General features: G+C 64.1%; 2 protein-coding genes across 2 annotated transcripts; one reads left to right on the top strand and one right to left on the bottom strand.

Moving 5' to 3' along the window:
- Nucleotides 1–1,782: 1,782 nt before the first annotated feature.
- FSTL3 (follistatin like 3) lies at nt 1,783–9,881 on the top strand. Its single transcript, XM_030256995.4, has 5 exons — nt 1,783–1,937; nt 3,738–3,923; nt 7,194–7,409; nt 8,444–8,671; nt 8,751–9,881. Exons 1-5 carry the CDS (start codon nt 1,880–1,882, stop codon nt 8,801–8,803), a joined length of 741 nt encoding a protein of 246 aa, XP_030112855.3. The 5' UTR covers nt 1,783–1,879; the 3' UTR covers nt 8,804–9,881.
- A 1,700-nt stretch (nt 9,882–11,581) lies between these two features.
- PRSS57 (serine protease 57) lies at nt 11,582–13,995 on the bottom strand. Its single transcript, XM_030256622.4, has 5 exons — nt 13,777–13,995; nt 13,539–13,692; nt 13,218–13,362; nt 12,075–12,335; nt 11,582–11,988 (listed from the first exon to the last, which is right to left on the bottom strand). Exons 1-5 carry the CDS (start codon nt 13,844–13,846, stop codon nt 11,761–11,763), a joined length of 858 nt encoding a protein of 285 aa, XP_030112482.4. The 5' UTR covers nt 13,847–13,995; the 3' UTR covers nt 11,582–11,760.
- Between the last annotated feature and the right edge of the window lie 47 nt (nt 13,996–14,042).

Below are 14,042 nucleotides of genomic sequence, written 5' to 3'. Positions count from 1 at the left end.
GGACTCTGAGCACCCTTTGGCTCAGGGGCTCACTTCCCTCCTGGCCATCAGGCTCCTCCTGCCTTTATATCAGGAGCCTGGACCCCTTCCCTGCCAGAGCCTGCGGTTGTGCAACCCCACTCGCAGCCAAGGAAAATCCCTTCCTGGCCTCTGCGAGCTCCTCTCGCATCCTGGAGCATGTGAGTGAGCGAGTGCATCACCACCCACTCGCTCACGGACATCCCGTTGGAAGTTTGGCTCCCCAACCCTCTGCCCTTACATGGGCAACTGCTCCGAGGCGGCCGAGCCAGCCTGGGTCACGCCAGCCAGGCCAGGGCCAGGGCCAGCAGCACGCCGGGAGCCTGGTGGCCAGGGGCTGCTGGCTCTGTCCTCCCCCCAGGACCCTCCACTGTCCCCCAGTCAGGGCTCCTGTCCCCACCTCACACTGTCAGGAGGCGCCGCAGGGCTCCTGTACCTGCGGATGGCACCGATGCCCTCCCCATTCCTGACCCTTTTCTGGGGGTGCAAAGGGCTGTAAGAGCAGAAGAGAAGGAAGATCTGCTTTGGTGGGAGCCTGCCTGCTGGCTGGAGGTGTGGAGGGAGGGATGGAGATGTGGCAGTGCTGGTGACGCTGCTCTCTGCCCATGCTGGCACATGGCATGGCACCCGCTCCCCCGTCATGGAACCCAGGCTGCTCCCACTGTGCCAAAGCTGTGCCCAGCCCCAGCCCATGCCAATCCAAGCTGCTGGTGCCGTGCTGGCACCACTCAGAGCCAGGAGGCTGCTGCTGGGCCGGAGGAGCACTGCAGGTCCCGTGGGCTCTGCGGCCAGGGCCCCTCTCCGAAAGAGCCCTGCCGAAAACATGACCTCAGCTGGGGCCAGTGCACGGGGTGAGACGTTCCTCAGCTGCGTGGCCAGGAGCTGGACAAAGGCTGGGGCTGGACAAAGCCTGGGCTGTGGCAGAGAGCCCCGTGTCCCCAGTGCTCTGCCTCAGGAGCGGGGTGACGGTCCCTCCTGCATCCTGACCCCCCTGCAGATGTGTGGGTGATCTCTTTGTGGTGGCACCGAGCAAGGAGCAAGGGCAAAGCTGCGCTGCCCTGCCCTGGGTTCTCTGTTGCCCTCCCCTGTCCTGTAGGAGCCCCACAAAGCCTGGGAGCCCCTGAAAGCCCCTGAAAGCCCAGCTGCAGTCCCCCAGCCCAGGGGAACTATTCAGGAGTCAGATCAAGCAGTTCTCCTGGTGATGGGGACATCTGTGGAGGGCAGGGGCAGCACATGCCACAGGGGTATGGCCCCACAATTCTTCTCCTTCCTCTCCTTGCCTGGCAAGGCTCAGGGTGGTGCCTCAGTTTCCCTCGGTGTGTTGGGAGTGATGTTGGGTACCAGCCGAGCCGTGGGAGTGTTTGGGGAGCAGAGATGAAAGGAGCCATAGATGAGACAGCCCACAGCGTACCCCCGCTGCCAGCCGGGGCTGCCTGCGGAGGAGGCAGGTCCGGGTTCATGCCAGGGTGGGTGGGGAAGGCACAGGAGCGCTCCGGGCTCCGTGTCCAGACTCTGCTCCGCTCCCTCCATCCCGATCACGGAGGGCACCCCCAAACCTCCCCCGACCCATCCCAGTACCGGGGCGCCCATCCCCGCCCTCCCCGGGGGACGCACGGACACAACCCCCCCGCCCACCCGGTGACGATCAGACCCTCATCCCCTCCCGCCACCCCCGCGCTCATCCCCCTCGCTGCCCCCCGACTCCGCCGCCGCTGCCCCCGCCCCGGCCCCCCCGCGCCGCCCCGCCCGGTGATTCACGCCGCCCCGCCGCTTTATAGCTCCGTCGGGCTCGCCGCCGCCTCACAGCAACAGGTCACCGGAGCGCCCCGGCCCGTCCCGGCCCGTCCCGCCCGGCCCGGCCATGCCGCTGCGGCTGGCGCTCTGCCTGCTGGCGCTCTGCAGCCCCGCCGCCGCGCACGGTAAGAGCCGCGGGGCTCCGCTCCCGCCGGGGGTCCCGGTGCCGGCCGCCGGTAACGCCGCTCCCGCCGGCAGGTGCTCGGGGCGGGGGCGGCCCGGCCCGGGGTCGCGGCGCCGTTACCGAGCGGCAGCCCCGGGGGGATGTCGAGCTCTCGGCGGAGCAAACCCGCTTTACCGGGTGCCCGGTGGTGTCGCTGGGCTGTCCCGGTCGCCGCCGTCCCTCCGTCGGGCGGGAGCGACCAGCCGGGTCCCGCCCGGCTCCGCGGCCGCGTCCCGGATCGCGGCGATGCCGCTGCCCGGTCCCGGCATCCCGCAGCCGGTATGTCCCGGGGGATCCCCGTTCCCGGGCTGCGGGCGGCAGAGCCGGCTCGGGGCTGCGTGCCCCCGGTGGGACGGGCCGGGCCGGGAGCGGGGCCGGTCCGCGATCGGGGAGTGGAGCTCGGAGAGTTCGGAGCTCGGACCCTCCCGGTTCCGCTGCCGGTGCTAGCGGCTTTCGCCGTGTCTGGGCGGCGGCGGGACAGGGGGAGAGGCCGTCCCGGGAGCCCGGACGGGGCTCTGCCCGCCCTTCCCGGCGCTCGGAGCCGTGCGGTGCCGCCGGTGCCGCCTTTCCCGCAGCGGCGCGGGAGTTTCCACCTTCCCCTCGCACGGCGCTGAGTGTTCCGTGGGGAGTGGGGGCCGCGGGGCTATAACGGGAATTGAGCTCGGAGGAGCGATTGGACAAATGCGTGGAGGATAAAGGCGCGGGCTGGAGCGGCCGGTGCTGCCCGAGGTGCCCGGGCACCGGTCCCCGCTTTGCTCCATCCACGGCGGCACCCGGGCTGGGAGCCCCACGTCCGTGTGACCCACCCAGAATCGTGTGCGTGGGGAAAGAGGGGGGCACAGAGGGTCCAGGGCGGGGGCGGGCTCCGCTTTGGAGCCGGGTGAATCCTGCTAAGGAGGGGAGCGACTCCCGCCTGGCAGCGCAAGACCCGTCCCTGCCCCCATCCCTCCCTTCCATCTTTCGCCCTTTAGCAAACCTCAAGCACAGCTAATGAGAGCACGAACCCAAATAAGCGTCACAAGAGGCTGGTTTGCAGAGGCGGAAATTGCAAAGAAATCACTCACAAAAAAAAAAAAAAAAAAAAAAAGAAATCATCTAACTGATTCGCTGGTGGGTCACGGAACAAACAGGCTTTTGAGTCAGAGGGATCAGTGCTGCGGCTCTGGCCCAGCCCCAAAGGCTGGGGCAAGTGCCCTGTGCTCCAGCCACTGGCTCAGATGCTCCTTGCAGAGGCTGTGGGTGTCAGACTCCCGTGTCAGGGAACAGTTCCATCCCTCTGTGGGGCCACTGGCACATGCCAGGAGATCCAGCCCTCACAGCAGCCACCCACTGACCCCACTCTGCTGGGGCCCCCTCTCTGTGGGGCCAGGCAGGAACTGGGCAGAGAGGCAAGCTACAAGCCCAGATCCTGGCTGGCAAGCTGGGCATCTCCCAGAGCATCACGGGGAGTGCTGGGATAACTGGTCCATCCCTGTGCTCCACGTGCTGGATTTGGAGCCTGTGGCAGGAGAGGACTGGCAGCAGCATTGGGGTGGCCATGGGGGCACTGAGTTGCCATGCCAGGAACCCTTGGGGATGCCTGCTCTGGGACAGCTCTTGTGCCACAGGAGCCAGCACAGAGCATCTCTACATTCCCCAACTTGTCCCAGGCACTGGAGCGACCCCTGTGCCTCTGCCCCAAGGTGGTCCAGCCACAGCCAGGATCTCACTGCCCTTCACAGGGGTCCTGGCAGGGATCCCTCACCCTCTGCCCTCTCCACAGGTGGAATCTGCTGGCTGCAACAGGGGAAGGAGGCCAAGTGCACCATGATCCTGAAGACCGGCGTGACGTGGGAGGAATGCTGTGCCAACGGCAACGTGGACGTGGCCTGGTCTAATTACACCTACCCAGGCAACAAGATCAGCCTGCTGGGCTTCCTGGGGCTGGTGACCTGCCACCCCTGCAAAGGTGAGGAGGTTGGGGGGCGAGGGGCTGCTGTGGGGCTGAGCTCTCCCCATGGGGAATGCGTGGAGCCCTGGGGGCAATACTCAGAGTCTGCAGCTGTGGGGGATGCAGCAGCACAGAGCTGGGCTGCCCCTCAACAGACAGGGCTCTCCTTGGTGGTCTGGGACAGCACAGGGACCCCAGGGAGTGCTGAGCCCGTGCTCCTGCTGCTGCAGCTCCTGGATGGATGCTGCTGTGGCTCGGGGCTGGCGGGACAGCCTGTGTCCCTCAGCTGCTCTCGTTTTGAGTGTATTTTAGTTGCTCTCCCAGTGGAGAGGGATGCATGACCCAGGTCTTGGCCGGACAGCCAAGTGCAGGGAGAGGATCTGGAGCTGGCTGTTCCCAAGTTAACCCCTCTGTGCTGGGGCCTCCCTCCCCTGCCCTCAGCACGGCTGCTCAGAAGGAAACTTCGTCGGGTTTTTCTTAGGAAAGAAGATCTATTTCTTCCCCTCCGTTGCCCCTCGCTCCTCCCAGCGCGTGTGTGAAATGGCTTTATGTAACGGGCAGTTCCAGAAGTGGAAACTCTCCAGCTGTGAGTTCCAGCCCCGCCAGATGTTTTGGCGTGTGCCGGAGCTGCGGCTCCTCCAGCACTGCGTGGCTGTGTGAGAACACGCTCCAGGACCTGCTGCCCGCAGGAGGCAGGAGCAGGGCTTTGGAAGGTCATGTTGTTATTTGCTTCAAGGGGGAAAGGTTTTTAACAAAACCACTTCCCCCAGCGCCCTGAACCCCTGCAATGGCAGCTCCTCAGGCCCGTCCTGCTGCAGCTTGGGGCTGCACGCTGTGCCAGCCAAAAGCTGACTGAGCTCCTGGCCTCGGCCCCATCCCTGCTTGGAGGGAGCTGGGAGCACTGGGACCCTCTCCAAGGGCTCCCCTGTGCTGGAGGCAAAGTGCAGCCCTCAACCAGGAGACTGCACTCACCTCACTTATCTCTGCCAGGAGTCTGGGGGACCCGGGGAGGGCTGACAGACCATGGTGGGGGCTGTGGTTCTGGAGTTTGTTGGTGTCTGGCAGCAGGAGCTTTGAGGGAACCACTGGGGAGCCTGGCCAGCACGTGCACCACAGCCCCCCACCCTCCACCAGCCCCTGCCTGTCCCATCCAGATGGAGCTGGTGCTGCTCCTCACCAGGCTCCAGAGGCCTTGGAAGAGGGCGGATGAGAGGAGCTGTGCTCCCACTGCCCGGGCTCGCGAGGCTGGGAGAGGTTACTCCAGGATAAAGTGGGCTGCAGCCGGGGCGGCCAGGGATGGGGCTGGCCTGACCCTGGGGGCTCTGCGAATGGGGCTCTGGGGGGAGGTGAAATTCCTGCCTCCAGCTGCTGGGGACACGGTGTCCCCCCGAAGGACCCAGTGCAGGGCTGCAGGGCTGGGGTCACGGGCAGATTTTCCAACTGCTCCAACTATCCCTTGCTGGGATAGTCTGGATGATTGGATTCTGCACTTCTGCCAGCATGTCAGAGTGAAGGGTGATAGGGTCTTGTTTGCTCTGGCACCCTTGGGACATGGAGCTGCCCTGCTCTGTCCCGGGGTCCCCCATCCTCAGCCTTCTCTTCCCTGGGACAAGCCCCAGCTATGGAAATCAGGGAGCAAAATAGGAAAGTGTTTCCCAGCAGGGAATTTCCCCCAGGGACAGCTGGGCCAAGCAGACAGGGAATTTCCCATTCTTCTTCTCTTCATCCTCCTCTTTCTCTTTATCCCCCTCCTCCTCCATGTCTCCTAAGGTGGCCCACCCATCTCCCACAGGGAAATCCCCCTCTGTGCCACCCAGAGCTCCCAGCACGCAGCCTGTCTGCGGGGATCCTTCCTGCTGGGGGTGAATCCCCATCTTGGGAAGCCTTTTGGTCCTGTCCTGCGTTCCTTTTGCTGGGTGCTGCTGGGTCCCAGCAGTGCCTGTGTCCTGGGAGCTGTGGGGGCATTTTTGGGGTGAGGGATGTGTGTGCTTTAGGTGGCAAAGGGGAATCCAAAGAGGAGTCCCCGCTGCTGACCCCTTTGCCTGTCTCTGCAGAGGCACCAGTGCCTGGGCCCCTGTTGGAATCTGTGCTATTGATGATCCCCAGATTATAGAAAGTCTCTGTCTTTCAGCCCCGCTGCCAAAGAAGAAGCCATAATTGGTCTGTGCTGGTTTCAAGGCTGTTTATTCTGTTTATCTCTAACATGTTCTGCTGCCCTGCCGCAGCTCTGTCCTGCAGGGCAGCGTGTGGGGCTCTGCCCTCAGTGGGATGGTACAAACATTAAATACCACAAACTACCTGTGCTGGATTTACAATAACGTGCCAATATCTGTCACCTACGTTGGACAGTGTGTCCCCAGCCTGAACCAACAGAAAAATGCCAACACCACAGTGAAACATGGAGGGCATGAAGAAGGAGAAAAAGGACAAGGCACACCCAATTTCCTCCATCTTGTCCCCTTTGAACCCCTTATCTAGAATCCTAAAATTTTACTTTTGCACCCGTGCCACACTTAATTATTACTTATATCAAACACTCAGAGCTGGTAATTCATCCTGTAAGATTGAAAACTCTTTTCCATGGCCAGAGATCACAGACAGTGTCTCTGGGGGCTCTGTCCAGGGGGGTTCCTGACCCCTGCCAGGGCAGCCAGAGGGAAGCTCTGGATTCCCACAGGCCCCTGGACACCAGGATGGGCCCCTGCTTGGAGCTGGCAGCCCCACTCCATCCCCGCCGGCGTGGGCACGGTCCTGGGGCACTGGCAGAACCCCCTGAACCTGGCCCCCGCGCTGGCCGGGAGGTGACCTGGGGGGACAAAGCATCTGCCTGTCTGGGGAGCGCCCTGGCTGCTGCCTCCCGCTCTTGTGTTCCCGTCCCGGAGCGAGACAGGGCCGGGCATTGTCTGCTGGGAGCGGCATTCCCCATCGCCCGGACAACTCGCGGAGCCCGGCTCCTTCTGGAGGAACTGAGGCCTTGTAGAGATAGATTTTTCCATTGCACAAGAAAAAGAAACGTCTCCTTCCAAAGAATAAATAGATGGGAAGGAGTGAGCTGGTGCTGAGCGGAGCTGGGGCGAGCGCCGGAGGATTGTGCGGAGCTGCAGCCAACGACCTGCGCCTCGGCGGGGCTGAGCAGATCCAGATGCTGCTGGGACAGCTCGGCCTCAGCACGCGTGTGGGACAGCAAGGGGACACCCTGTACACGCTGTCCCCCTCGGTGTCACACTGTGGGGCTGGGCTGGGTGGGACAGAGCCCGCTGATGTGCTGTGCCCTGTGTGTGTCCGCAGAGAGCTGCGAGGGGGTGGTGTGCGGCCCCGACAAGGTGTGCAAGATGAAGCACGGGCGTCCCCAGTGTGCCTGTGCCCCCGACTGCTCCAGCCTGCCCCGCAAGCTGCAGGTCTGTGGCTCCGACGGCTACACCTACCGGGACGAGTGTGACCTGCTGACAGCCAAGTGCAGAGACCACCCCGACCTCGAAGTGATGTACCAGGGGAAATGCAAAAGTAGGTGAAGTCGTGCCCCTACCCCACTGCATCCCATCCCCATCCTGCCCCCATTCCCTGTGGTACAAGGAGGGAAGGTCTGTCCTGCTATAGGGCCCTGCAGGACATGGGTCTCATCATCGCAGCTTGTTGGTGCAATGGGGTTCGGCCTTGCCATGGGCTGAGCAGTAACAGTCCCTAAAATGTCATTTACAAACGTCAAGCCCCTTTTTTTCCTCTTTTGCAAAGAGTGCAGCGCTCCACCTGGCCCTGCCAAGAGCTGTCAGAAGGATTATGGTTATTTTTCCAGCCCTCCTTTCTGGAAGGCTTTGCCTGTCGAGCTCCGGGCCGCGCAGGGAAACGTGGGGCAAGAAATGGGAGTTGGGAGCTGCAGATGCCAAATCTTCCAATCCATCAGGGAAAGAGAGGAGGGTGGAGGGATGATGGGGGTGCACGAGCCTCCACCCTCCCCAGCAGGGCCCTGTGCAGGGCCTGATCCTGCTGCTCAGGCTCCCTCCACCCCTGTGCGCCCTCGTTCCAGGGCTGGCTCTGGTCCAGGGTGACCCTGCCCTTCCCTCTGGCCGGGGCCAGCACGGCAGCTGCCAGCCTGGCCGCAGGGCTGCTGCTTCCCTGCCAAGGCACCTGCGTGCGGGTCCCGCTGCGCCCAGCTCCGGCCAGCACCCAGCCTGGGGACTCCAGGTCCTGAGCTCCCCTGTGCTCGGGGTGCCGGCCCCTGCCAGCCCCTGCCCTTGGGAGCAGCTCTGATGGGGAGATCAGCACCCCCCGGCCTCTGGCTCTGCTCTGTCCCCCTCAAGGTCCTGAGCTCCCCTGTGCTCGGGGTGCCGGCCCCTGCCAGCCCCTGCCCTTGGGAGCAGCTCTGATGGGGAGCTCAGCACCCCCCGGCCTCTGGCTCTGCTCTGTGCCCTGGCAGCAGAAGGAGGGAGGGGACTGGGTGTCCCTGCGATGATGCCCAAAGCCTGCCTGGGGTGAAGCAGCCGTGGGAAGGGTACGGCCATCCATCCCCGGGGTCACTCCAAGCCTGTGCTTCCCTGCAGAGTCCTGCTCCAGCGTGGTGTGTCCTGGCACACACACCTGTGTGGTGGACCAGACAGGCAGTGCCCACTGCGTGATGTGCCGGACAGCCCCCTGCCCGGAGCCCACCAGCCTGGACCGCGCCCTCTGCGGCAACAACAACGTCACCTACCCCTCGGCGTGCCACCTGCGGCGTGCCACCTGCCACCGCGGCCGCTCCATCGGCGTGCGCCACTACGGCAGCTGCTCAGGTGAGCGGGGCGGGCCGGGGGGCAGCGGGCACGGACCCCCAACCCCTGCTCGCCTCTCACCCCTTCCCTCTGTTTCCAGCTGTGGCCAAATTCTCCGCAGAGACGGACAGCGTGGAGGAGAACTATGTGTGAATCGTCCCTCGGCCGAGCTGGGAGACAGGGGCATTATGTGTATATTGTACAAACCATATACCTGATATTTATTAAGATAAAAAGATCCTTATTTATCCCTGTGTATGTTTAGCAGTCGCAGGGGGCTCGGTTCCCATCCTGCCGGCCAGGGCAGGGGGCTCGTGGCCGGAGCCAGGCCACGATGCCCTGGATGCTCTGGTGCCCGGCAGAGTGGCCGGTGCCCTCCCGTGCTGCCAGTGCGGTGTGGAGGGGTGTCCATGGCTCCCCCCACGTGTCCTTGGCCGGCAGCCCTGGGCCTATTTATTTTTGGATTAATTCTCGGTACTCTGCTGACGTTTCTGGCCAGGACCTCGAGGTCTAGAGGGAATCTGCACTTTCGCCTTCCCTGAGGGGCTCAGCCCCAGCTGCCAGTGGCAGGAAAGGCAGTGCACGCTGCATCAGATTGGAGAGAGATAGATATATATTTTTATATATATATATTAAAAAAATACATGTATGTTATTGTCTCCTAAAGTTTCAGCACGTGTGTGTTCAAATGGATTTCAGTTTAGGTTTTCCTAGGCCCATTCAGACCAGGCTCGCACCAGCTTTGGAGGCGACGCCGGTGCCCGGAGGGCTGGTGCAGTGGCAGCCCTGGCTGGGGGGCACAACCATCCCCTACCCAAAGCCCATTGCCTTGGGCAGCTGCCCCCAGCCCCCCAAATCCCTGCCTGCCAGAACAGCTTTGGGCACAGCCCGGGCTGCGGGGGGAGCTGGCCCTGTCCCCCCCAGGACCCCTCAGCGTGGCCCCGCACCCCCTGCTCTGCCCACACCTGTATTTATTTTTACTCCTTCTCTCATTTCTTCCGTTGTCACCTGTGTAAATACCAGCTCAGCTCTGACACCAAAAAGCTCTTGACTTTATATAAATATCATATATATATTATATATAAAAATACCTTATTTTCTATTTTTGTATGACTGGGTTCTGACCCCTGAGGTAGACGCTTTGGGAACATCCACATTCCCTATTCCGTATTGTTGGGGCATTTTACGGCTGTGTTAGGATTTGGATCGCAATTAAAAACCAGAATAAACAGTGGTGCGTGTCTGGTTTTGTTGGCGGGTTCTGGGCTGGCAGGAAACGCTGTTCTCTGTGGGGCTGTGCATCCACACCAGGGTTTGGGGAGGTGGGGAGCCCCCCGCAGCCATGAGGAGCTGCATCCCATCTGCTCCAGCTCCACGCTGGGGTTTTCCAGCCCAGCCGAGGCTGCTCCGTGCGGCGGGAGGGAAGGGGAGAGCGGGGGAAGAGCAACCCGCTCGGCAGATAAATCTGTTCCCAATCTCGGGCCGTGCCATGAGGGTTTGGTATTTCACAAAACAATTCCTGCCGGTAATTGGGTCCCGATGTGGGATGTTTCCCGGGCAGCAGCCTGCGGCTTGGCGCGCTGAGCTCCACAGGAACTGCTGCTGCATCCCCTGGGCCGCATCCCCTGGGCCGGGGCTGGCATGGCAGCGCCCCTGACCCCTGGCCAAACCCCCTCCGAGCCATCACCAGCCCAGCAGCGCATCACAGAGAATCGTGGAAGCGTTTAGGTGGGAAAAGACATCTCAGACACCTCATGGTGGGCACGGCGGGTTCGGCTGCAGCCCCTCTCTGCTCGCCCAGCTCCGCAGTGTCCCCCTGCTTTTGGGGGTGGGTGTCTGGGAGTTCTCAAAACACTGCCCGTGCCTTTCGAGGTGCCACCACGGGCGGTGATGTGCGGCCTGGCTTCCTCCACGGCTGCCCCAGCGCTTGGTGCCCAGGGCAGCTGCCGGTGCCGGTGCTGCCCGTCCCGCCCGGGGCTCGGTGCCCGCAGCGGCTGGCGGGCGGCTCGGTGCCGAGCCCGCGGGCACGGGCTGCGGCGGCAACGGCAGCTCCTGTGATGAGCGGGAGATTTCAGCTTCCAAAACACGGCTGTGAGTCAGGCGCCGCCTTCCCACCGGTTTTTGGGTGGTCTGGGACAAGCCGGGACAGGCGCGGCTCTGCAGGCTCCCTGCCAGCGCGGATGCCCTCGGGCTGGCAGAGCTGTCTTGGCACTCCCGGGGGTCTCTGCCCCACGCTGTCACTGCCAGCACCCCACTGGGATGTGGGGCTTCTTTAGAGGCCGGCAGCCCGGCAGGCATCTGTCCTCTGCTGGATGTCCCCAAGGCCACCCGTGCCCGCGGTTTGCATCTCCTGACCCCGCGCAAGGCCCTGCAGCACCCACGGCAATTTGTGGCGGCAATTTGCAGATAAAACAAACAGCCAGGAGCAGGGAATGGCTGGGTCTGCCCCCGGAGGCACCGGGCAGAGGCACGCGTGGCTCAGCCCAGACCCAGCAGCGGCTCCGCACCCGTCCCCGGCCGCTGCGGGTACCCAGCCCCGGTGGGGCGAGCACCGGTGGGGCACGGGGGAGGCGGCCGAGGCTCCCCACGGGATGGATCCCTGCGGGTTCCGCCAGCCCAGAGCAGCTGGGAGCCCGCCTGCCCCCGGGGGTGTCTGTGGTTCCCTTCTTTGGGGGGCCACGGCGGCTGCGGTGTGGGACGGGATGGAACAGGATGAGGCGGGATGGGATGAGACGGGCTGGGACGGGCTGGGGAGCCGCACCCCGGCGGGAAGGCAGCTGGGGATGCTGCTGGGGTGGCAGCAGCTGGATGCAGAGCCTGGCTCCTCTGGGGAGCGCTCCCCTCCCTCCTGCATCCCCTGCTCCATCCACACATGTCCAGGACAAGTCAGGGGGACCAAAACACAGATGGGGAGCAGTGGGATGGGGACTGAGCATTTATTGAGGAAGGTCAATGTTGCCACTGCGAGAGGGACTTCTGGTGTAGCCTAGGGGGTACATAATGGGCAGAGAGGAGCTCCTGCCCTGCCCTGGGTCAAGCATCAGCTCCAAGCCCCTCCAGACTGGAGGATGAGGAAGTTCTGGCCCTCTTCTCCCCTCCCATGAGACACCTCAGCCCCTCTTCCCACAGCCCGCCTGCCCCCGGGACTCCTGGCCACCCTTGGGCTTCAGGCACCCCTTCTGACCACAGAACCCTCTCACAACGTCATGCACCCAGCCAATGTAGTTGGAGATCTTGGTGTAGATGTCAGGGAACCGGCGGTCCCCACATCTCTCCCCAGAGAAGGAGACAATGCCATGAACCTTGTCCTTGAAGACCAAGGGTCCCCCGGAGTCGCCCTGCAAAATGAGGGGGTGGGAGGGAGATCTGAGGGTTTCCCAGAGGAGGAGGACAGCGCAGGGCAGGGGTTTGGGGGTGCACTCACGGCACAGACTCCCTGCAGCGTGGTGCTGCGGCTGGCCCCACACAGCATGTTGGCCGAGACCTTGCCCCTCCACAGCGTCCGGCAGAGGCTCCTCTTGATGATGGTGGTGTTGGTCTCCATCAGCTCGCTGGGCTGGTCTCCAAAGTTGGAGGTGTCCCCCCAGCCCATCACGGAGCAGACAGTGCCGGGCTTCAGGTCGACGTGCGGGGAGGGCAGGCGGATCCGCCTCACGTACTTGTTCAGCGTGGCCGACCTGTTCAGCTGGGTGGGCAGCGAGGCCGTGGGTGGCTTTGCTGATGGGGCAGAGCCCCCCAGCTGCTCCTGCCTGGTTCTCCCTCTCACCCCAGCTCACCCACCTGCTGACCCCCCCAGCCCTGCCCTTCCCTCTGCAGAGGCTGGGCCCCTCCCTGGCAGCCCCTCTGCGCTGGTCCCAGGCTGCTGGAGAGACCCCGGGAGCCATGACCCGGCCAGGATCGGTGTGTCCACAGTGCCTCCATCACACCCCATGGCGCAGTCCTGCTTCTCCGGAGAAGCACTGACATCTAGTGTCGGCTCGGCCCCTCGTGGGGCACCCCAGCTCCTTCCAGTGACCCGGGGCTGTGGGGCACCTCATCTCCTCCCGGTGCCCGAGGCCATGGGGCACCCCACCTCCTCCCAGTGCCCCAGGCCGTGGGGCACCCCTCCTCTACCCAGTGCTCCAAGGCCGTGGGGCAACCCACCTCCTCCCAGTGCCCTGGGCCGTGGGGCAACCCACCTCCCTCTCAGTGCCCGAGGCCATGGGGCACCCCATCTCCTTCCAGTGCCCGAGGCCATGGGGTACCCCACCTCCTCCCTGTGCCCCGGGGCTGTGGGGCACCCCACCTCTACCCAGTGCACCAGGGCCATGGGGCACCCCACCTCTACCCAGTGCACCAGGGCCATGGGGCACCCCACCTCTACCCAGTGCCCCGGGGCTGTGGGGCACCCCACCTCTACCCAGTGCCCGAGGCCTTGGGGCACCCCAACTCCTCCCTGTGCCCCAGGCCATGGGGCACCCCACCTCCCTCTGGCACCCCAGGGCTGTGGGGCACCCCAGCTCCCTCTGGCACCCCAGGGCTGCGGGATACCCCCTGCCCGGCCGCTGGCTGCCCGGTTCAGGCTCACCCGGAGCAGGCGGATGTCGTTGTCCGTGGCACGGGCGTTGTAGAGCGGGTGGGCGATGGACTCGACCACACTGAAGATCTGCTGGGACCCCTCAGGCTCCTGCAGCCGCTGGGCTCCCAGCACCACACGCACCGAGGGGCTGCGCCTGTGGCAAGGAGGGGCTCAGGGGGTGCTGCTGTGGCTGGTGGCCATGGGGGAAGGGGGGACAGCCAGGGGGACACAGGTGGAAGGGGGCAGCTTAACCCCTTGGGACGGGGTTATTGGTTAGAAAGGGCCACACCGTGTCCAGGGCCACGTGTCCCACGTGGGGACAAGGCTCACCTGGGAATGAAGCAGTGGGCAGCTGTCATCACCCACTTGGGCCACACCAGGAAGCCCCCGCAGACGTGCTCCCCGTCCATCTGGATGGAGGCGATGAAGGGCCGGGAATGGGGTGCTGCCGCCTTTCCCCCGATGATCTGGCTCCCCTGGGTGCCTGGGGGGTGCAGGTGATTGTTGGAGTCCAGGGTTCCTCTCTCCCACCCCGGGATCTGCCCTGGCACCCCAGTTCTCTCGTTACCTGCCGGGGCCAGAGCAGGGAGCAGGACGGAGCCTCCCAGGCTGAGGATGAAGAGCCCCGCTGTGACCATGGTGGCACAGAGAGGGCCACTGCCACCACCGCTGGGGCTGCTCGGGGTGGGGGGGCTTAAATCCCTCCAGGGGCTGAACCCTGGGATGGGGGCGGGTATTTCCCTCCTGCTTCCTCCTCCGGGTGTTGCTGCTTTGTGCAATTCAGGGCTCGGGGAGCTCCGTGCAGCTTCCCCCGGAGCGGGAGATGAGGAGCAG

The sequence above is a fragment of the Taeniopygia guttata genome, chromosome 28 (genome assembly GCF_048771995.1).
Source record: "Taeniopygia guttata chromosome 28, bTaeGut7.mat, whole genome shotgun sequence".
NCBI classification, from domain to species: Eukaryota; Metazoa; Chordata; class Aves; order Passeriformes; family Estrildidae; genus Taeniopygia; species Taeniopygia guttata.
Note: the sequence above shows the minus strand (reverse complement) of the source record. Positions and strands in the feature narration are given on the sequence as shown.